The sequence below is a fragment of the Sipha flava genome, unplaced genomic scaffold (genome assembly GCF_003268045.1).
Source record: "Sipha flava isolate LNK unplaced genomic scaffold, YSA_version1 47_pilon_pilon, whole genome shotgun sequence".
NCBI classification, from domain to species: Eukaryota; Metazoa; Arthropoda; class Insecta; order Hemiptera; family Aphididae; genus Sipha; species Sipha flava.
This window is the reverse complement of record NW_020273276.1, coordinates 1,261,318-1,285,293: the sequence shown is the minus strand read 5'-3', so window position 1 is coordinate 1,285,293 and position 23,976 is coordinate 1,261,318. Positions and strand designations below refer to the sequence as shown.

At 29.5% G+C, this 23,976-nt stretch overlaps 1 protein-coding gene across 2 annotated transcripts in view; it reads right to left on the bottom strand.

The window, feature by feature from the left end:
- LOC112689909 (pinopsin-like) overlaps positions 1-23,976 on the bottom strand; it is a 51,544-nt gene that overhangs the window by 15,739 nt on the left and 11,829 nt on the right. Inside the window, exons 2-4 of one of the 2 annotated variants that reach the window (XM_025563788.1) lie at positions 6,705-6,907; positions 4,416-4,615; positions 3,970-4,129 (exon numbers count right to left, since the gene is read on the bottom strand). In XM_025563788.1, the coding sequence (XP_025419573.1) occupies positions 3,970-4,129; positions 4,416-4,553 (298 nt within the window). In that variant the 5' untranslated portion in view covers positions 4,554-4,615; positions 6,705-6,907. The remainder of the gene's footprint in view (positions 1-3,969; positions 4,130-4,415; positions 4,616-6,704; positions 6,908-23,976) is intronic. The other variant, XM_025563789.1, reaches the window with a different exon arrangement.

The window sequence follows — 23,976 nt, the reverse complement described above, 5'->3', positions numbered from 1 at the left end:
ATTGTTCTTATTGTTCTTTTTTGTAACAGATTGAATAAAACATTTAAAAAAAAATATATATATCCTTAAAGTTAATATAATTTCTGTTAAAGAAGTCTGATAAAAAGTAATGTTTCAGACAAATGATGTCTTCATATGACAACAACAATTATTTAAAATCTTATCATTTTTTTGTATTAATCAATAAATCACATGTGTGTTTAATATTACATAATTTCTATTTTTTAGATTTTTAAAATTATGTAATTAATGCCTTAAATTATATGAAATATAATATTAGTGGCTTAATCAAAGTAAACATGATTAGTTGTTCTAACATTGAATTATTAATGGAACATGCAAGTAAGTCAACAAAATTAAAAATAAAATTATGCCTTCACATGAAAACATTTTGGTAATATTATATTATATTTTTATTCCTGTTGATAGGTTTGCGATAGTTGTAATTTTAATTGTAATCTTATAAAAAATGGAACATAATTTCTAGGGTTAAATGTTGGAACATTACGTGTTAATATGGTTCCTAGTAAATCGGGATCTTTAATAATATTATTTAATAAACAAATTTGACATCTAAGTATTTTCTTCTTTTAACTAAAGATCTAGTTTTGTTCTTGATCAAAATCTATTCAACTGAATTATTAAATTGATAATTTAAATTTCGTAAAAAATGATTTTGATATTTTTAAATATTGTTAATTATATATGATTAAAATGGATTCCATAAATAGAAATATAAAGTATTGAATATATATAATAAAATATAAAATTGAAAGAACCAATGCATAGCAAAATGTTTTTCAATAGAGAAGGACATTAAATTCAAGACAATTTCTAAATATAAATTCTGATATTCGCATATCTTATGCAAATATCTATTTTTAGATAGAAATAGATAAATTTACAAATAGAAAATACTGGTATTGAATGGTAATGAATTCAAATCTAACGTCATTAAAAAATATTACAAATAATAAAAGGGCTGGATGTACTCTCTGGGGTACACCCGAATGAATATCAAACTTTTCAGAAATATTATTACCAATTATGACTTGCTGTTTTCTATTTCGGAGATGAGACACAAACCAAGAGCGAAGTGGATCAACCTACATTTCGTAGCTTGATTATTAATTAATGTATATTAAATAAATCAAACGTATTTTTATGATCAGTGTAAATGGCATCAATTTGAAAACCAATCTCAACAGATTCCAAAATGTTTGTATAGAAGTGTAAAATGTTGATCAAGGTTGATTTTTTCTGAAAAAATTAGTATTGCTCATCAATTCCAATTTTATTAGATGTTTTAAACATTATAGGTTCTAATTAACATTTAAAAAGTTTAGGAAAGACACTAAATTTTAAAATAGTAAATTTTTAACGAATATCAAGTTGTTGATGACATAAAAAAATTTGTATGTAAAAAAATTCTCGTGTATAACTGTTCAATATTTTATTATTTTACTTTCATAATCAATATATTATTATACTGTTATTAATTGTGATCAAATATTTATGTGTTCCATATGAAGGACATTGTGACTGTAGAATTTGTTCATCGCACTATTATTTAGTAATTATGGATTTGTAGAAAAATAACTTATATCTGATCTACTAAGAACAATCTAATATAATCATGACTAAATATATAACTACGATACAAATATATTATACCTAGTTTTAGTTTATTATCGAAATACTGAGGGACGAGAGGGGATGACGCTACGGGATACGAGCGATTCGTTTCCAATAATTTATTTTTACGAAAAAATTAAAAAAACTAAAGTCAATAACGTTTACGGGTATAACAAACATCAATATCTTGATTGGCACAAAACCAAAATAATAAATAACAAAACGCAAACGCGAGAACGTTACCAGTACATAAAATAAGAGAATTTTTGGTGGACGAGACGTAAAAGTGGTGTCGTGTCAGAACACAAGATAGTGACTGGCGCTGTAAGGTGAAACGTAGCCAGAAACGAAAATCGGGTGACGACGAAAGTTTTTGCATACGTCGCGGACAACGGTCAAAAAGCGTGGCGAGCGCGGGCAAGATTACCAATCACGATACCAAGTCACTTCAGTGAGGAATGATTGTGGTGGCGGCCCACCACAAGATATTCAACATATATATTTAATGTAATAATCATGTGACTTATGTGAATTGAGAGTTGCAACTTTTGAAAACACAATTTTTTCGTAAACAATATTAAATTTAAGCTCAATATATTAAATAACTAACAGAATAAATTCTAAATTTTCTTGTATTGTTATATTTAAAAAAGGCTTATAGAAATCATAATATATCTGTAAAAACTGTTTTAGTCTTACTTGATCATAAGTTATCAGACTTTGATGGAATTTCTTGTGTGTCGATCAACATTTTAATAAGTAATTTTTGTAATAAAAATAATTGTTTAACGATAATTTTGTTAGTGTTAGAGATGGACAGTAAATTCGAAGTAATCATGCAACTTAAAAGTGTATACCTACGAATATATGAATTGGTTTTATGGTATTAGGTACTGGATAAAAATCTGAGCAACATTTTGAAAAAATTATTGATATAGATGTAATGTAATGTATAGCTGATCAGCTTAAGCATATTTTATTTTTACAAATTTAATCATAAGTTACTCATTAGTACATACATTGATAGATTATTCTGAAAACACTTGAAATAGTGTATGGTACGACTACTAAGGATGGGCAAAATTATTTGAACATCGATATTCGATGTATCGATACATCGATTTTTAAAATATCGATGTATTCGATGTATCGGTGAAAAACCATCGATGTTTAAGAAAATCGAAGTTTAAAAACATTGAAAAATTTTTTTTCCCCTCTAGAGCTGCCATCTGTTGCACACCTTATTATCTGTACAGTGTACTATTTTCTTGATTAAATAATAAATTAAAGAGTTAAAATACTATTGTTTATTTTATATTTTTTAAAAACATATTAAATACTTATAATCAGGTCTCGCAAGTTCATGTACTTGCATGTTTTCTTTGTTACATCAAAAAATATGCTAATTAAGATAAAAATCCGTTTCATAAAAATGGTAATAAAAATCTAAAGTTTAAAAGAGCATGTTTTTGCATGTTTTGTGCGTATTGGTATATTTAGCATATAGTTGATATTTTTTTTGAGTTATTAAAGCATACTATTTTATGTAAATTCAGCGAAATCGATTTTTGTGGAAGTCGAAAAAAAAATTAGATCAATAAATGTTTAAATTCTTTATTATTTACTTTTCCAAAATTGTTTATGAAATCCGTCCAATAACAAACATTTTATGATTTGATGAAATACTAGTATAAATATATGCACCATTTAGAGCGAAATACAAGAAGTAGAGAAAAAGCAACCACTCTTCATAAAACTTTATCTTAAGAGCTTATATATTAAAAAGTTCGATTTTAATGAAGGACATTTTTAACAATTAATTTCGATTGTTTTCTCCATATTCCTATACCAGCATAGTTATTTTAAATTAATTTTATTTCATAGTAAAAAATAAATATAATTTTTCACATGTTTAATATGTTATGATCATGTGATTCAAAACATTTTATTTGTTAAAATAATATACTTCTATAAAATTAAAAAAATATTAAAATAACATTTTACTAATATTAATATTAATATTACATTGATGTTAATAATTTAAATTATAAACAATGTTAAAATCGTGATTAAAAAACTTTGTAAGAATGTTACATTAAAATTTAAAAATCTGTAATTACCATTCTAGAAACTTAATTTTTTAATATTATAATTTTTTTTAATCATTATTTTAAAGTTTTTAAAATATTGCTGTGTGATTCTCGTCATTTTAAGAGTAACTTTTTACAATGTAAATAATTCATGATAACGGTTCTCACACTTTTACATTATACCTAATGGATATGTTAAAAATCAACAACACTAAATACATTATACGAATAATTACATAATTACCTAATAGTGCCATGAAGAATCCATAGATAACGCAAATGGTCTCACCAAATATCCAACCTTTGGTGATGGCAGCAGCCAAGGTAACTGGATTTCCCAAAACTGATACAGCAAAGTCAGACGATGCTAAATTAAATATGATCATGTTTTGAGGGGTCCATAGCTAAGGAAAAGAAAAATGTTTAAACTAAACAAGCCATATGAAATAGAATAATATTACATTAATATTAATATACATTTTTAAAGTTGTATAAACTTAAATAATTGTGCCGAATATTAAAATTTGATTATGCCCGCAACTTATATTAATATAATTATATTTTAGTTATTGGATAATAAATTTTTGTTATATTAGAATCGTCATAGAATTTATTATTAAAATAAATCGCTTTTTTTAGTAAAGCATTATTGGTACACTGATTTTATAATTAACTGAAAATTGTATTTACTCGTGGATCCCTAAGCATAATGAAGATGACACATGCATTGAATAGACATCCCACTATTCCGATAAGGCTCAATACGGTGGCAGCGCCCAGGTAGGTGGCATCTGAAATGGACTGATGTTGCAAAGGTTCTTCGTTCATAAGGACTCATCATAAGACCACATTGAATGCTGATCATCAAAGAGTTTCATTTTTAAAAACATCTGCAAAATAACATGAAAAAAAATTATGCTGTATCAAGTTTCAAACAATTGACAGCAGCAGGATTGTATAAAAACTAAAAAGGTTTTTATTTTATGTACTTTTTTTTGTATTTTATTGATAATTTTTTAACACCATATTCACTTTGTGGATTTAATAAAGAGACCTCCAAGCTTTTATTCTACCATGTTATAGTTGATAAGAATATTATAAGGTTTTATTCAACCCTTTTAGTCATATTGTCCCATATATAGGACATACAATTTAGTAGCCGATTACATTAAATTTCGTCCATTAATATGTAATATTTTTATCTTATTTTGTTCCTAAACATAAGTATTGTCAGTTCTGCAAGAATTTTTTTTTTTTTGTTGATAGATTTGTGATAATTGATTTTAAGTGTAATCTTACTATAGACTAGTATATTCCTTTTTTTTATGTACTTTTTTTTTAGTATACCAGGTATTGAACTCCAACATTACTTAACTCAACCCGGTGCAATATATACCCGAAAATTAATACGGTAAATGGAATTAAGTCATATTTCAGGATTTAGGCAGAGCCAACTTTAGGCAAGGGCCAGCGGGGCCTTTGCCTTGGGCTTCACACTTAAAATGACAGTTTAAATAATAGATTGTTTCATACATTATATTATTTCACATGTATATATTTGTATATAGAGTAATTCTGAAAAGACAGTAACGCACGAAAAAATATTAAATAGTATATTTTTATTACATATTATTTTTAATATTACATTATAGATATTTAAAAACAAATTAAAAAAAATATTTGCAAATCGAACTTGTACATTTAGAGGACCCGTACGTGGTGGTCTTCCCAATTATCAATTTATAAGCTTAACGCCTTATCAATGAGGCTTCATATTTTACTCAATTTGAATTTTCTTAGTTGATGTATTTATTGTCAGAAATGTACCTGTATTTCAACTTTTTGTGGCCCAGGACTAATTCTCTTTGCTGCCCCTATCTATTCAATATTAGTCTATTGCAGCATTAGTTATTAAAATATAGATAAGTATATAATTTCAAATAAAAATCAGTAAACATATTACGTAAACAATTTCCTTTGTAAAAAAAAAAAAAAAATTAAAAAATTAAGTAATATTAAATGAAGTATCCGAAATATTTATGATTATAACTTTGGTCACGAAAAAATTAAAATTTAGAAAAATTGAATAAAATAAATTAGATATTTAGACATTTTTACGGTGGGATCTTATACATGCAAATTCATTAGTTATATTCTCATAATTAATGTATATTAAAATTTAATTTTTAATGTTAAAAATAGTAAAATTGTTTAAATAATCCTTTGTTAATCGTGACCGCGAGTAATTTTTGATTATTTTCAATGTTAAGAAAGATATATCAGCAGAACCGTTTTAGGCTGGATGGTCCCAAAAAAATATTGAAATTATGTCTATGTAAAGAAATATACCACATATTATTTTCCTTATACAACATACTGATTTCCAATACTGTACATGAAATTTGTTGAATATTTAAAAGGTAGTTACAGAAATGTTGACATTAATTAAAAAATCTATTCTATATAAAATAAATTTGAATCTAATAATTTTTCTGACAAAACTACTTTTGTCTGAAGTCTAGAAACTGCACAATCTGTATCAAACATTGCGAGTGTTTTGAATGTTTTTACAATAATAAATTGCAACATTTATCCAAGTTCCTCAACTGGTGATAATCGATAGAGGAGGTAAACATACTTTTTGCATTACTTTTCAAAATATTTCGATACGACTTTGACATTTTAAAATTATTTTTTTTATACTAATTAGTTAATAAACTCTTGAAGAAATACGTCTTACTTCTTCTGTTACATGATAAAGACCGAGTGCCAAATAAGTGACATGTATTGTTTTATCATAAAACTCTTTTATAACACTATTTGCTTTAATCATATGTGGTGTAGCATCGCTTAAAAAAAGTAATACATTTTCATGTTTTATGCTATTGGGCCACAAAAGATGAAAAGTTTTATCAAATTATTTAGAAATACTAAAACAATTGGCCTAATCTAATATATTTCAAAACTTAATAAACCTACTTTTCCAAGCTTATCCGCATCATATGAACCAATAATCACGTTCCTATGTAGCGACGTTCCAGTCTGTTGTTTCTTCTGTGGCTATCCATATTTTCTTGTCTTGAAACGTAGTTTTTATTTTTCATAGAGTATCTTCAGAGTAATTTTTAAATAATTTTTTCTCAGACTAAATTTATCAGGAATGGCTTCATATGTATATTTCTCTAAAAATGATTTAAATTCGAAATTATTAATTTTTTTTAATATAATATTAACGGACAGTAATGCTTTACATAAAACAAAATGTAATGACGATTTTTTGGTAGTTGATATACACTGCGTGATTAGCCATTACGAAAATTCCTTTTTATCAGAATATTGTTTTACAAAACTAATATGTCTATATTTATTAAGATATTGCATTGCAGAATATCGTATTTCGCTACTAATTTTTATCCCACGTGGTTTACAAAACAAATTTTTTTCATAGGTTGAAAAAAAATGTTCACCCAATTCGGAAACGAATTACCGCATTCGAGCTACTAAAAAAAAAAAAAATGTTTCTTTAGGTATATTAAACAAAAGTTGATATAAAATACAAACATTCAATTACTCCCATAATAAGGAAGCACAACGTAAGCACTCGTGAAGGTTGTGAATCAATTTATGGACGAAGATAAACTGTTGCAGTACTTTTTGACTCATTAATTAACTCTGTGCCCTGCGTCGTGTTAAACTTTCATAATAATAATAATGTAAAATATATGGGCGTATTATGTAATTGTATTGCTGACCGAACAGAAGAATTAGCGGTTTTAAAAAACACATCAAACATCACAAAAAATATAAGCTATCCGGTCATCCAACCTAAAATATTCAAATTCATTAAGTACTTATTTCACTGAAGACTCAAAGAGCAAACTTCAATATCAAATTAAAAGGCGGACATTTTATGTGGATTTTTTTCGGAACATAATTTGTCATTTAATACAACAAACCATTTTAGTAGATTATATTAAGAAACATTTCCTGATACATATATAGCAAAAAGTTTAAACATTGGCCGTAATAAAGCAATGGTAATTACAAAAAAGGTTGTTGAGAAATGAATTTTTAGCTAGTAAATTAATGAAGTACAAATTTAGTGTAATTATAGATGAAAGAACATATGTAGGATTAGTTAAAGATATGGCACTCTGTGTTAAGTACTATGATCTGGAAGAAAATAAATTATTATCATATATATTATTATATTTTATCGATTTTTTTTCAATAATCTATAATTTGAATTTAAATATAAACATTACATATTAATACAAATAATACAAAATGCGTAGTATTATCTACTGTACGAGTATATTGGAAACTACGAGTATAAACTTATTTTATAAAAATTCGATATTTTATATTTTATTTTAATACAATAGAGTAGTTTAGTTGTACTTTAAAATTCCGAATAAAATCTGTTATTTCCATTATAACAAAATTATCAACTATGAGAAAATCTCAATGTCCAATGTCTCTAAAAATAAATGTTTGATAGGAAAATTACTTTTTAGGAATAGATCATTTTATCAATACTGTTTATGAACGGACGAAGAACCAGTCACGCGATAGTTTATTAATTTATAATATGTTACGCCTGATTTTAGTAGCCATAGAGAACTAAACGTAGGCGTCTTGAATTACATAAGTAGGCAACTAAATGTTGCACTTGAACCGTACGCTTTACGGTAGCGACAAAGGAACGGGAAACAACGGAGGGCAGGAGTTAGAGGTTAGTTATCGGGAAGGAGGTCCCTGTGACCTGATGAGGTTAGATGCAATGATCACCGTGCGCACGCAAAAATCGGAAAAAATACTTAAGTAAAAATTAAAACTACGTGATAACTGAATTGCAACTGGTAACTGGTGATTCCGGCAACCTAGGCGGCCTCTCATACACCACTGGAGATTTTAGTAGTCATACGCATGGTCTAAATAGTTCATGAAAGGAATCGTACAAGAACTTCAATAATTTATTTGAAAATTTCACACTTACGTGGTCAAGAAATAATTCACAGACGGTTTTTATTGTATGGTAACTTAAAATTGCAATATTGTGTCAATAAGACCTGATACACTATACAACAATATTTAATAACAATTAATTTGCCACATTGGCGTAAATAACAATAATTTATGTGTCGCTGTAATGGCAGACAACAATTTATGTGATAATAAAAATATAAAAAGAAAAAATGATTTATTACCGCAATAGCAAACAACGATAGAATAAAAAAGAACAGAAAAATTAAACAATATATCTTGTATAAGAATTAAAGAGAGTTAAAGTTATTACAAGAGCGAATGACGAACCACAGAACCGACGGTGCGATATCGAAACGGATGAGAAAAAATAAAGGATAAACCACTACAAAAGTAGTCAAGAATACATTCTTATGTAATAATTCATCTGATTTACATAAATTACGAACACTACGACGATAAACAATTTTACCGACTATGAACGGCAAGTGTAGAATGGATAAAATGGAAAAAGTTGTCGTAATCGCCGCCGCGTGTGCGAAGTGGTTCGGGTCGCGCATTGCCAAGCCCGGTTGACGTAAAATATTAAAAATGAATTATTCTTCCTGATAAAATACAGAAGTTATTTTTGAGGAACAATATTTTTTCATGTACTTGTATTATTTTCGATATACAATAAAATAAATACGCAATTCAGATTTAATTAAAATTATAAATTAATATTTTTCTATTTTAACATGATAAAACAACAATAAAATGATAATATCACAACAACAAGTCAATAATTTGCTTGCAGATCTTGAGTACAGTACTATATTATACTAATAAACAGTATTTGAAGTGTAAAAAAAAATAGAAGAGTTTCAAATATAGGTTAGAAAGTTGATAATTAATTAACTATCTATCTCTGTGTATGTTTCGGCTTCAAATAATGACGGACGTGGTTAAGTTATATATCGTTTCTAGAGCAACTCGGACAGAGCCATATTTAGAGGGGAGCTACAGGATGCTATTGCCTTAGACGGCTAATTTTTTATATTTTCAATATTTAATGATTTAATGTTTTTGAAGTGAAACTTCATTACAAAATAAAAAGTCTATCTCAAAAAAAAATACATATCGCCAATCACCGCATCACGATACACACATACTCGGTAACGGTCAAATACTGTCGATAGATCCGAAGATTTACAAATAATCTATCCTTATGTTAACACTGCGATTAGAATATTTTTGTGTACACCAGCAACAAATTGTTTTTCAGAAAGATCTTTTTCAATCCGTAAAAACATATTATTTTTTAGAAAAAAATTAATTTAAAAAGAAATTGTTCATTTTTATCTGACTACGGTTTATGTGATAACAAGCATTAATCAAGTATATATTTGGATGTACAATCCACCTTAAATTATTGCTTATATTATAAAAAATAATTCAACAAAATTGAAAATGTAATATCATATAGGCTATTGTACGGTGTATTATATATAAATTATATAATAAGTAATAAAAACATGAATAACAATAACGCAAAACTGATGAATGTAAAAATTAAAATCAACATTTGCGAGTAGTTTTCACAATAATCATAATAAATAGGAAAAACCCGTGGAAAACAACATATAAATCACCGATAAACAGGAAACGTTATTAGTCAGCAAATCATGTTTACCACCGACAAGCCATTCAATTTTTAGTTAGATTACAAAACAATACATTAGATAACTATAGTTTGTTGATGAAATTCTCGATAAACACTGTGTAAATAATACGTAAGTAATATTATATTTATTTTTTTCTATACGAAAAAACTGTCAATAGCGCGAACAAAAGTTTCCATTGTCCTTCAAACTTTAATCTGTGGTCGCAGTGAAAGGTTTTGAATTAGGGCGACACGACGTCGAAGACTATTGACGTTGCTATATAGACCAAGTTGGTGCTATGAGCAACCGGTATTTAATTAGGGCAAAGTGCGAATGGCGAAGCTTCATTTAGAATAGTGTCAGTACCAGGGTCGCAGCAAGCTCTGTGTAGGCTGGCTCGCAATCGCCACCTCATGATCCTGTTGGCCATGTCACGTTCACCGTATACGACACTGATACAGCGCTTCCTGATCACCAAAGAAGGAAAACGACGATTTCACGGGACGCGACGTCTGCAGCGGCGGAGAAAACCAATGGAAATGTTCGTGAAACACCACTTTTTCCATGCCAAATGTCAGATTGTTGTTTTTTCGATGACAACTACAACCGCCTCCGCATCATTGTAACCAACTTACGAGAAAATTAGTAAATATTATATAAATCGATTGAAAGCTCCCGCGCTCCCGCGAAAATTCGGCCATTCTGCATTACATACCTCCACAAAACTTACCATTTATTCCATCCCATCGTTCACCTCTCTAATTTTCGGATTCGCTTAATTATACTGTAATATTACATTCTAACCATATACGGTTTCCATGAGTTATATATAATTCATATTATCATAAAGGCAGACTTTGTGGTTCGTGGCGTGGCAAACGATAATTGAAGTCTAACCATGCTTTTTATTATAATCAGTTTGTATTATATTCAACGAGTCTCAAAGCATATGTAGAAAATATATTAAATTCACATACATTTTGTTAATGATAGTCTTTTAAGATAATAAGAGTAGTGATTAGGTACCAAAATTATTAGAGTAGTATATTTAATATTCCCTTTTTTATTTTTATTAAAATCATTTAAAATATATCGCAACCGGGTGACTATAATGACACAAGTCAAAATTTTTCAAGAAAGGATATACCAAATGTATAAATAAATAAATAATAAATTAATATTTAAATTAAAAATTAATCATTTGTTCAATTGAGTTTTCGAAGTTGTACTAAATTTTATTATTTTTGTAAATCTATTTTTGATATAATTAAAAATTTCTAAAACACAATCACCTAAAACAAATAATTTGAGTTGAGTCAATGTTTATGATTTGTTAAGAAAAGATAATACGACTTGTGTCAGCAATAATATTTAAATGCCATTTTCACGTCAAAAAATTTTCGTATAATATAATAAAATTGCACACTACTACAAAAAATTAACATCACCCTGACATTTACATATACAACGAGTGCTAACGAACAATCAAAACTGACTAATAATACCACCGTAATAATGAAATTGGAAAAATGCATTGCAGCATGATGACAAAATTAGATTATTTTGGAAAGGTAAGTATTAAAATCTATAATAAACAAAGTACAATGGATTTAAATTACTGTTGAAAATATTCAATATCAATCCAATATAATAAATAGGTTTAATTTAAATTAGAAAATAAAACCATTGGTTAAAATTAGAGTTAAGCCAGTCTTAATGACATTTTATTTTTGGCTTAATACATTCTATATATGTATAGACACATGTACATAAATAATGTTTTGAATTGAGCCATTTTAACTATAAATGAAATGGATATTAATCATTTTTGTGGTGTTATAAACATTAAAAGTAAAATATTTGACTTCAGTTATTATAGTCGCCGGAGTGCGATATAGTTTATATTATAATACATATAAAAATAAAATAATAGGTAGCCAAAATAATATTTAAAATAAAAATGCATATATTATTTAAATAATTTTTTTTCTAAATTTTTCACAACAAAGTAATTTGTTTTATTTTAAAATGATATGTTATCTTAAACATCATATTCAATGATTAAAATTGACAAGTTTTTGACGATATTCATTCATTGTAGTCTTCAATCTATTTTTTATAATTTTTGAACGCGAACATTTTTGTTTGTCGCTACAATTTGTTACTATAATAATTAAATAGATGTATAAAGCATTTTCTAAAACATTTAGGTACTTCAAAATTTGGGAGTTACTAAACTGAAAAATTACGTGTTTTCTTCTAGTTAAATAAGTAGCTTATCCCTATTATATGATTGTATGTTTATTATGTAAATATTTTTGTTTTAGAGTATTTAAAAATAATCCTTCATTATGTATTTTAGAATAAAACAGTTCAAAGAATATAGATAGAATATAGGAAAATATATAATATAGAATAGATCAAAGAACGAATGAAGAACTATATTGTAAATTTATTAACTTGTTGGTGTTATATTATCTTTTTTTAATATTTTTTATTAAATCGTTTGACATAAGATTTTAAGTTGTAGTTTAGTACTTTCATTGAGTGAGTAAAATTTATTTGTTAAAATATATAATATATGCCTAACTTATAATCCAAACAATATCAAGTATGTCGTGTGTCATTTCCGCCTGTCATTCGAATCACCCTTATTAACGCTGTGATCCGATAATCAGTTGTATACATTTAATTTACTATATTTTATATTTAAGTGACCTTGTTCATTTGATAACTTTATACTTTATTAGATTGACGATTCCTTGAAGTCCCGCAATAAGACTATGAATATTGATCACAGAACTTTAGAATGTCTAGTACGGAGATAGTGTATTCATATATATATAATAGGGATTTCATTAGATAACTCTACGAACGGAAATTTGCTGAATACCAAATAGTCACGTTACAGGTGTAATCACTCGAAAAGTAACAGCAAATATAAATCGATAATCTGTTTAAGTTTTAAGTTAAAATTTTTACTGTACGAAGCTAAAGTATATTGAACATAGTATGGTGTACACGTAGGTCTGTGTTTATTAACACAAGTTAGTAGATTTACTAATACATAGTTATTTCCAACGAATCGTTTTTAAGTGAAAATTTTCTAAAAAAGTTCATGGCTCACGAAAAATCAAATAAATATATATTTATTTTCTGTATTATATATTTTATTTTTAGAATTTTTTCAAATCATCTACTTTTGATTAGTATTTTATAAAGGTGCCTAAATAATTTAAGCTGGTGTAAATAGGTATATGATAATCGGTGAAATATATTTCGTATATTCGTCTATTCTACAACATAACATGGAAATATAACGCTAAAACGATATTTTCGTAGTTTAATTAATAATAACTTTTATAATTTTACGTTTTTTAACAAATATTTAATTACTTAGTTTTAGTATTTTACACTTATTCTGTCAAATCCATTGAATATGAATTCACAAAGAATAATGTTAAATTTACGCAAATCAATGGCTTATTATTAGAAAAAAAAAATTAAACTGTCATAATACTATATATACATCAGACGAGTGATCACATTGTGGACCATGTAACTATTAGACTGAAAAGGATGATGGGCTGCGAAGCATTTGAGTGTGACATAAAATACCTTGTCCTGCTTATCTTATCATTTGACCCGGTTGGACTTGTCCTTAATGCTGAAGAACTCTTTCAACCGGGTTGCGGTTACCCTCTTTGCAATAAATACGATTGCCACCAATGAAGACACGGAACGCAAGAGACAAGCTCAGCAAGGGATAGATCCCACATATTAGATGAGAAGGAGAATGGCACGTAGGCGGGTCTAGCCAATGCGTGTACCACCGGCCTTCGGTCATAGCACTCCAACCACCGGAAGTTAGTTCACTATTATTGTAAGACATCGCCCGCATATGACTGTTTCATAGCCACTCTAAACCCAAGTTATCTGTAAAGTGGTTGGCTGGGGGAGATTGTCCCACAGTCGCCTAAAATAAATATATTGTAAAGTTTTAATAAACGTTTGTTACCTGCCACATGTAGAATCGATTAACGGAATTCTCAGGTGGCGGGTGTACTGTTATATTTTCGGAAAAAAAATGAGTATGAATAGGAACAGTGTCATATCGTGGGTTTCACCGTAATGCATACGTTGATAATATTCAGTAGAATAAATAGTGAGAGTTTCGTTTCTTAAATCCCTTTACTGTTTTCAAAAAATAAATTTAAATTAAACTTATTAATATTACATACAGAAAAATAAACTTTGAATAAACAAGTCATTTTAAATTGTAATAATGTTATATATTAGTATATTAAATATGTCGTATAAAAAAAAATAAGTTAACTATCATAACTAGTACATTATACAATCTAAAATAAGTAAAATTAAAAAAACAACATTTTTAAATGATAAATATTAACCAGGTTTTTAAATTTATATAAGAAATTATAATAATATGTTATATATTGTAAATATATTATACTTATCGCACTATATTTAAATATTATTTATTACCATTTGTAAATAAGGAAAAGGAAAACAGCAATTTTGAAATAACTAACACTAAATAAAACATAATATACACTTTTATTACTGTTTTTTTTTTTTTTTTTGTTAAAAAATAGATCCCATAAACATATCAAATATCGTTATGTAAAATAATATTGTGAAATTGTTCGTTGTTTGAGAAGAATCTTCTATCGCTCCCTCATCAAAAAAAATATTTTGATACTTTTTTTCTAATATAATTGATAGCCGTATTAAATGTTTACGTTAATGACGAAAGTATTGTCAAATGTTGTTACTCTAAGCATTATTGGTGGTTAGGAAAACATTAAGTGGAAATCAGTATAAAGTACTGCTGATGAAAGAAATAAAAAGTAAAATTAAATTATACAAAAATAGAAGAAAAATGTTGGTTCTTTTTTTTTTTTAAAATACAAAATACAGTAGTATTGCAAATATACCTTATAATATATAATATATATAATATATTAAAATTACTTGAAAGTATCAAATTTTATTCAAATTAGTACTAGTGATATTTAAAATAAATGGAGTTAATATTCCTCAAGCTATGAAAATAAAGAAGGCGTTGGCCCGTTGTTGATTTAATAATTGAAGATAATGCAAATTAGAGAATTAATGATTGCCGAGGAATACCTTTAAGTATGTAGATGAATTTAGATTTTCTAAAAAATGTATAATCCACAGTATTTTTTTTTCCTATTTTATAAGGAACACAATTTAATAAAGTTTTTTTTACTGTAGGTATACCTTATATACATATATTAATACTACATTATATAATATTAAACAAATATATACATTTTACCTATGTAGTTTACATAAATTAAATACAAAATTATAATTTTTATGGATTCCAAAAACTATGACAATTTTTGTAATTTATATAGGCGCAGTAATTAAATTCGGAACTAAGACCGTTATTATACAAGTAATTCTATACAAAACGTATTTATAAACTAATGAACGATAACTTTCTTTCAATATTATTCTCAAATAATTTCTTAGAATGTAATGATTTAATTTCACAAATAAATAAACAGTTTTATTAGTTTTATTTAACTATTTTAACTGTACATTTTAAAGTGAACACAATTGGCATCATTATATATATGCATTGATGATTGCATAAACGTCAAGAGTCACATATTTGATGAAATTGAGATATTTGTAAAAACGTGTACTAGTTATATGTTTCTATACGTCAAGTGTAAAATAAAAATATATATTTACAATTTAAATAAATTGTATAACATATACGTCACTAGTACAAACAACAAGTATAGAGATCATAAATCTCACAGGAAACATTTTTTTATAATTGTTTTCTTATACGATGTTTATACATTGACATAACTAGGAATAGAGGAATAGTTGATAAATAAGACAATGGATCGAGATTAAAAATTAGTATTTAATAAGTTATACAAAATAATAGGTACGTGATGTAAAGATCTAGAATTTTAAAACTTAAGATCGGGTGTATAAGTGTGTACATCAACTTTACGTATAACAGCAAATTTGTATTACCGTACATAATGTATATTAATAAGTTAATTTTGCTAACTTTGGTATTTTGTAAATGCCGGAACCGTAAAGACTCGAGTTTCATGGTTAGAACATATAATTTTTTTTTTTTTTTTATATCAATTTACAACACGTTTTTTGCGAGGTAAATATTTATTGATCTGTGTACCGTGAAAAAAACAGTTGAGTAAAATTTCCCAGGCGTCTGGGTTATATTCAGAGCTTAATTATTGAATTTTGTCATCGTCCTACGTAGCTACCCGTACGTCATGCCGTTGTCATCGGGACTGAAACGGAAAGGTGCTATCCCACGGCGCATTTCTCGACGCGTTTCCATGAGCGTTTATCACGATCGTTTACTAGTCACATCGAGGTACGTTTTCCAAGTCTAGGCATTAACGAGTTAATTAGTTAAAAATTAAATTAATATAACTTATTAGCTTAACTCATTTTCTTAAAAATTAACTTGGAATTAACGTATTATTTTTTCATGTATCCCAATTAAATTAATTTTGATTTTCAAGACCAAAAAAATATTTTTGTAAAATATCGCATTGGATAATAAGTTCATGAAATTTAGAAAAATATGAAAAAAAAATTTTGAAGAATCTTTAGATGAGATCATAATAAGGTAGTATTTATCTCGTTATTAACTATTAATTGGGGTTCCACAGATCCTTGGAAAAGTAATCAACCGTCTACAGACTATTGAGCAAAAATAGCTAAGCCCCCCATGAATTACATTACCTTTGTCATGAAAAAATGTCTTCGAAAAAAAAAGAACATGATCCATTATTTAAAAAGAAAAGTACGAAAGGTTATCGCGAGATACTTAAAGATATATTTAAATCTTTATAATCGTCAAAATGAGGATTATAAATTGGCGGATGTTTAGCAACACATTCAATCGAATCATTAATTCGTCTTCGACTTTGTTAAATTTGATCATTTGAGCACTGGTTGTAGAATGACACGACTAACGTCAACCAGCAATCAATTATAAAACGAATGTCTTATCATAATTTTTTTTCAAAACAAAAATAAATCGAGGCGCGAAAAAATTTAGATCGCCGACCGCGACCACGCGAGTTCAACCATTTGTATTTAGTTCACATAGGCAGTTGCGCCATAACGATGCGCGATCTTAGCTTTCTTTGGCACGTGTCGCGTTTGTAGTATTACGGAAATTGTGATTCGACCCAAAAGCGTCTCTACAATGTTGGAGATTAAAAAAAAAATGTTTACGCTAGCTGATTTTCTATTGCAACATATTAATGTGACCGGAATTTGAATCGCCTAAAGGTCCCTTAATGACCTAACGACCCCACTGAATGCGATTTGCGATGCGAGCGATATTGCCCAGCGATTTTTACAATTTTAATGGGGCTAGTCCCGCGTTTTTATTTTTTTTTTGTGAAAAGTTATAGTCGCCATATGATTATTTTTTAGTCATATGACTTCGTTCAGTTAAACCGCTTGCGTAAAATACTTTTATCTGAAAGTTTTGCTGCAATAGAAGCATAAGTTAAAATGTTTAAAGAACGTTTATGGGTACACGTGATAAATATTAATAGTGTACTTGGATAATTTATATTTTGTATATATTTGAATAATATATAATGATTCGTGAACTTACCATCTATAATCATTTTGTTACTTAAATCAGACCAACACTGTTGAATAATAGTCCTATTTTTACGTCCAGCATGACGAGGGTTCCAAATCGGTTCTTTTGAAAAAACTGCTGCAGCTAATTTTTCTGGATCAACCGACACGGTGGGCTTTTCAAAAGCGATTCATCGCAAGAAAACCGACTATTTTGATTTATTTGCGTCGAAAGCGATTAATCGTAAAACGCAAAACGCGAAACGCCGCCAGTGCGGCCATATCATAATTATTCTATTACTTTTGATATAATCGTAAGATCGCAAAACGCAAAATCGCAGATCGCGCTCTGTGGGGCCGTACCGTGATACTGTACACTCACACGAGCCGCGCCGAGCAAGGATGCGCGCGCATTGAATGCGTTTTCGCACGAATTCGATTCGTGTGAACTCGTACGTACACGCACGAACGATCCCGGCCTACCAAATACTAAGTGCGCCGACTGGGTGAGAGGTGTTCGTACGTATACGTACATGTATATCCGACGTACGAAAACAATCCGAACTTGTCCGGATTTCATTAACGTTCATACGTCGGAAATGGAATGTCCGTTGCGTGCCAGGACGTCACGATATCACCGAAACGCCGACTGTTTTACGGACAAAAACGAGTTCAGTGTGCGCACCCGATTCGTACGACCAGTATTCGTACGTTTTTGGTACGAGTCGAATTCGTATCCAATGTGCGCGCGGCCCAACACCGATCGCGTCTTTGTTCGTTCCGGTGCCTTGCCCACGCGCCGTACGGGATCGCGCCGGAACTCGCTCGCCGACACACGGACCTCATGCGACCCTGGTACACGGCGTACGCGTTCGCTGACACAACGCAACTCGGAACTAACCGAGCGATTTTTTTGTGCCGCGACGCGCTCGCACCGATCGCGACGCATGCGGTCCTGGTATCGGATCTACCCGTATGCATTTCGTACGGACGTGCGATCGCCGTTTTGAAAATCCGAGGGAAATTGTTGCCCGCCAATGTTGCCGCGCGCAACACGTGTGCGTCGTGTTGATGTAGTAATCGACAGCGCTCGACAGACAGAACTAGCACTAACTACATTCGTTCTTCGTTTTACGTTCGCTTCACCAACATTATCGACACGCATTCTTTTTTTCTTCTCGCACGTGGAATTTTCCTATAAATCCTTTTTTTTTTTTGCCGCACCAATAAGGTAGATCCGATAGGTACGGCTACCAGGACTTCAGGCGCATTGCCGGTTTCACGATGTTTCGCTACCATAACCGAAACACCGACCACAACGTATTATTGTTATTGTTATTGTTGTTATTATTATTATTATTATTATCAAAGTCGTAAGTGGGGAGAGGGGAGGTTTGGAGGTTTAAACCCTCCTAAAAGTTTTTCGTGGTTTAAATTAACTTTTTCGGTCTACAATTATTACGTTATTACATTTACGTCACATAAATATTAATGCTTTTGTGTTTTTGTAGCGTGTTCTCGAAGCATATTCTGTAACTGCAACCAACTTTTTTTCTCCAAATTTTTCATTTTTATCAAAAGTTAGAAACTTTACCAGTTATTGCGGCAACACCGGAAAAACATTTTTGGACACCGAAAAGAATAAAAATTGACCTAAGAAATACAACTAGAGAATTCCGGCCCACTGACTAGCCACTATTACGCATTGTATATTGTCTATAGGAATATTGTTGTAGATCCAGAAAAAATTATTTCAAATGAATTACAAAGAAATATAGTTTGTCAGTTAAACATTTTACTAATTAAATTATTAGAATTAAGTTAAATAATGTTGAACACCTACCAAAATGTTCTAAATGTTCGTGCAAAAACTTATTATGATAATACAAAAGCTACACATAACTGCAAAAGTACAAATTATTAATAATTGATGCAATTATTGCTATTAAAAAATATACGATATTCAAATAAAACCTATTCATTAGGACTAATATACCACAATATTAAATAAAAAATTAAAGTTATGTTTATTTAATTATTTATACATTATACTCGTAATTTATTACATATATTTACACGTTTTATTAGATAGGGTATTGAAAGTATTGAAGGAATAGACTTGTGTAGAGGATATTCAAGTTATGCAGCTGCATACTCTGAACATAGAGCGTTGTTTCTAAAAATACTAAAAATTATAAAATAAAACATGAAATGTATATAATATGCATTATTGACGATTTCAAAATTTCAACTGAAGCAGAACTGTGTTATGATCAATTATAATTATTCATCAAATTTATTTTGTTTTTTCATTAATGCATTTGAATACATTTTGTTTATTTATGTGATTTAAATATATTAACTATATATTTATATAGTAAATATAAATATTTACCTACTTAAACCATTTCAAATGTTGTGTACTTAATTTTTTTATTTGTAATTTATTTTAAATGTTATCTATGAAGACAGTTATACTATTAAAAAAATGGTTATTCAGTCACTTTTTTTTAGGAAAACATTTAAATTTTAAATTAAACAGTTATTTAGACATAAGTGTGTATATTTTTACCAGAATTTTGAATACTTAAAATAACTGTTGATTGGGTGATGAGCCCCCACCCCCGGGCAGTATAAATGTGCATACCCAGAAAGATAGATATGTGTATGGCGTACATTGTACGCTTATGACACAAGAACCAAATTTAATGCCAAAAATTATAGCTTTATTGAGCAGGCATTTATAAAGTATGTTAAAGAATTATACAAAATTGTTGAACTTCATGAATGCTTTTTTCATTTTACTCAATGTTAATATTAAATCCCTTATTGTACTGAACCAATAGGTAAAAAATATAAATTTATTTCTAATTGAATAAATATTAATTATTAATAATACATATTATATACTTTAAGTAATATATAGGATTCATATCGTAAACGAAAAAGTTCAACTCTATAATGACTCTGAACCTAAAATTATTAATAGCTAAAAATAATTGATGATTAAAGACGTAATTAATTAATAAAATATAATTGTGTAACTTGAACCTATAATATTAGGTTATTTAAATTATTTTTAATAGTTATATTAATGTTATCTTAGTGAAATATTACTTGTTAAAGTTTAGTATTGTATTGGCACAACTATATAGTTGAAATTAAGCATTGATAAATAATATATCGCAGGCCTATTGTTGAATATTGCTGTTTCAAATGTTAACAGAGCAATGTTTATGGTTGATTGACCCATTGATTTCGATTATATTATTCTTTGAAATAATAAATAACGAAAATTAAAATTGGGTAAAGTTTTATATAAAATATTTCAAAGTCCGTACAGCAAAAAAATAACTGAACATTATAAAAAAAACAAATGATTATATACGAATCAATTCCTCATCATTTATCAATTCGTTTTAAACTTATAACAAATTAAAACTAAAATACAATACCTAAAAAATGATAACATTTTTTGTTTGTGTTCTTTGATTTAAATATCCATAGCTATTCAATTTTACTCAAATTAAATATATGCAATTATTTGATCATGCTGTCATGTTTAGATTTACTCGTTATTTATTTTTTTTATTTAAAGCCTTAACAATTCAGATTATTGGTTTACATTTTTAACAATATTAATATTACATTATAAATTATATACATTTTTGGAGTATATCAATATAGCTAGCTTAAACGAGCCATAATAGAAAAAAGAAAAAGAATTAGATAAGGTAGTACAGTTTGGTTATTTTTAAAAAGGTTATGATTTCGTGGAAGTTTTCTTGGTCGGGTCCCAGTGCTTCTTATACATGATCCGGTATATGCATAATTACAACAGTATATGAGGACATGTTTGACGGTCAATGTTTCCCCACAGGTTATATATTGGTCGGGTATTCGCGTCTCATGAGTGATGGGTAAACCAAGTATGTTCAATTCTTAGTCTGTTAATTACGACATTGTGATGTCTTTTAGTAAGGTTACTCGTTTTTATCATTGTTATTAAAGTATAAAATGGCGATTCATACGTCGAACATTATAATGAATATTTTGAAAAATTCAGTCAATACACGGAAACATCAAGTTATATAGGTCATCGTTTGATACATTTCTATTTAAATAATGCAAAAGTAGTGTTAAATTCCGAACTTCATATATTTTAAACAAAAATGTTGTTGTATTCAAGTGCTATCGTCGTAAACTTGCCCTTAAAAATTAAATTATATAGGTACGTGGTGCCTTTCCCGTTTCCACACCAAACACATAATAATATTTACGTGAACATGAATCAGTTTCTTCGGGTCATTGTCTATCGAATTTTCACGATTTTCACTACAGCATTTGATTTAATCCAAAAAGTTATAAATTCTTTAAAATATCACCGCGTCTAGAAGACTTAGTACGTAACGTTATAACGTCGTCGCAGGAAAGAACACAAAGTGTCTAATGTATACACCGCCGGACTGTTTGACCGAGATCACGTAACAAAGGTCTCGCCAAAACTGTATTTGTATTATGTGTTCGAGTTATAGAGGCATTACGAAAACTAAAACGGTAGTGCAGATGGTTTTAAAAATTAAATCCCAATAGAACCTCATAATCGATTGTAGAAAAACTTTACACGCGATCGGAGCCGCGTCGAGAGTAAAAATACGCAACAGAAACATTATCACTACTAGCTTGTGTGTAAAGGGCATCCCGACCATCGGACGCCGTCACGTCGAGAACGGTCGCGTCCGACCGCTGCATCCCTGGTACCGAGTTCCCCCGAATTTCTTTAGCCGCGCGTTGACGCGGTTGACGGCCAAATGACGAGCGACGGACAACCCGCGGGGCCCCACGGTATCCGCGGACCGATCGCGTCCGCCACGCCGTGAACGTTTAATTTTGGCGAATCAATTTTTACCCGACACGTTTCGCCAATCAGGGGACCAGGAGTCGCCCGCTCGGCTAAACGTAACAGGGGCGGTTGCCGGCGACGGGCACCCGACACCGAGCGGGCCGAACGCGCCGGCACCAGGATATCAGGCGGCCCACCGCCGCGCGTTACCGTTCGCCTCGTCGCCACCGCCGTCGCCACGTGCCGAGAGCGTCGAAATGCAGTCGACACGCGGCGTTCGAACGTGTCCGAAGTGGTAAGTCCGGTCGAACGTTTTCGTGTGTCGGTATCAGGGCCGTTCAGAGGGTGAGGGGGGGGGGGGGGGGGGGGGGGTTATATTTTGCCCCATGCCCCATTGTTGGAATATTTTTTAGGGAGCCCCCATAAAGTCTTGAAGTATAATAATTAATAATAAAGCCTCGATTGCACTCAGCAATTTTACACGCTGTGTGTCGGTCATTAAAGTGGCGCGCTGTGAGCATGTTATGAGACTTGTCCAATTATATTGAGCGATAAAATTATAAATAATAGGATTAATATTCTATTCTATCTTGTAAGTATGTAATGCAGTACATGAATTGAAACGAGCTTGATTGGTTAAGGTTTGGAAAAATACGTTTGCAAGAATTTCGTTATTTTTAGTGAGTATTTCGTTTATCATGTTTTATTGTTATGTTCGAAGGGCCCCCAAATTAATTTGCCCTTGGCCCAGAAAAACCTTGGGACGGCCCTGGTCGGAATCGCGTGAAGCACGAGACTTGTAAACTGTTCAAACGGTGCCTTTTCCGGGACGTTGAACCTGTTACCGTGGTAAGAACCTTGAATCTTAATGTTTTTTAAGAATATCTATTGCTAATCAATGAAAAACAAAAATAGTAATTAATGGTTTTAACAAAATCGGATATTTCAACGAATTTCTATCCTAATCCTACAATATCTAATATAAAGCGTAATGACAGTAAACATTTACGAATCACTCAAATTAGCGTTTTAAAAACATTTCATGGCTTACAAATATTTTAATTTGAAATTTGAATAACACGAAGAAACATAATAATATTTTGATGTCATTTACTCACCTACCTGAAAG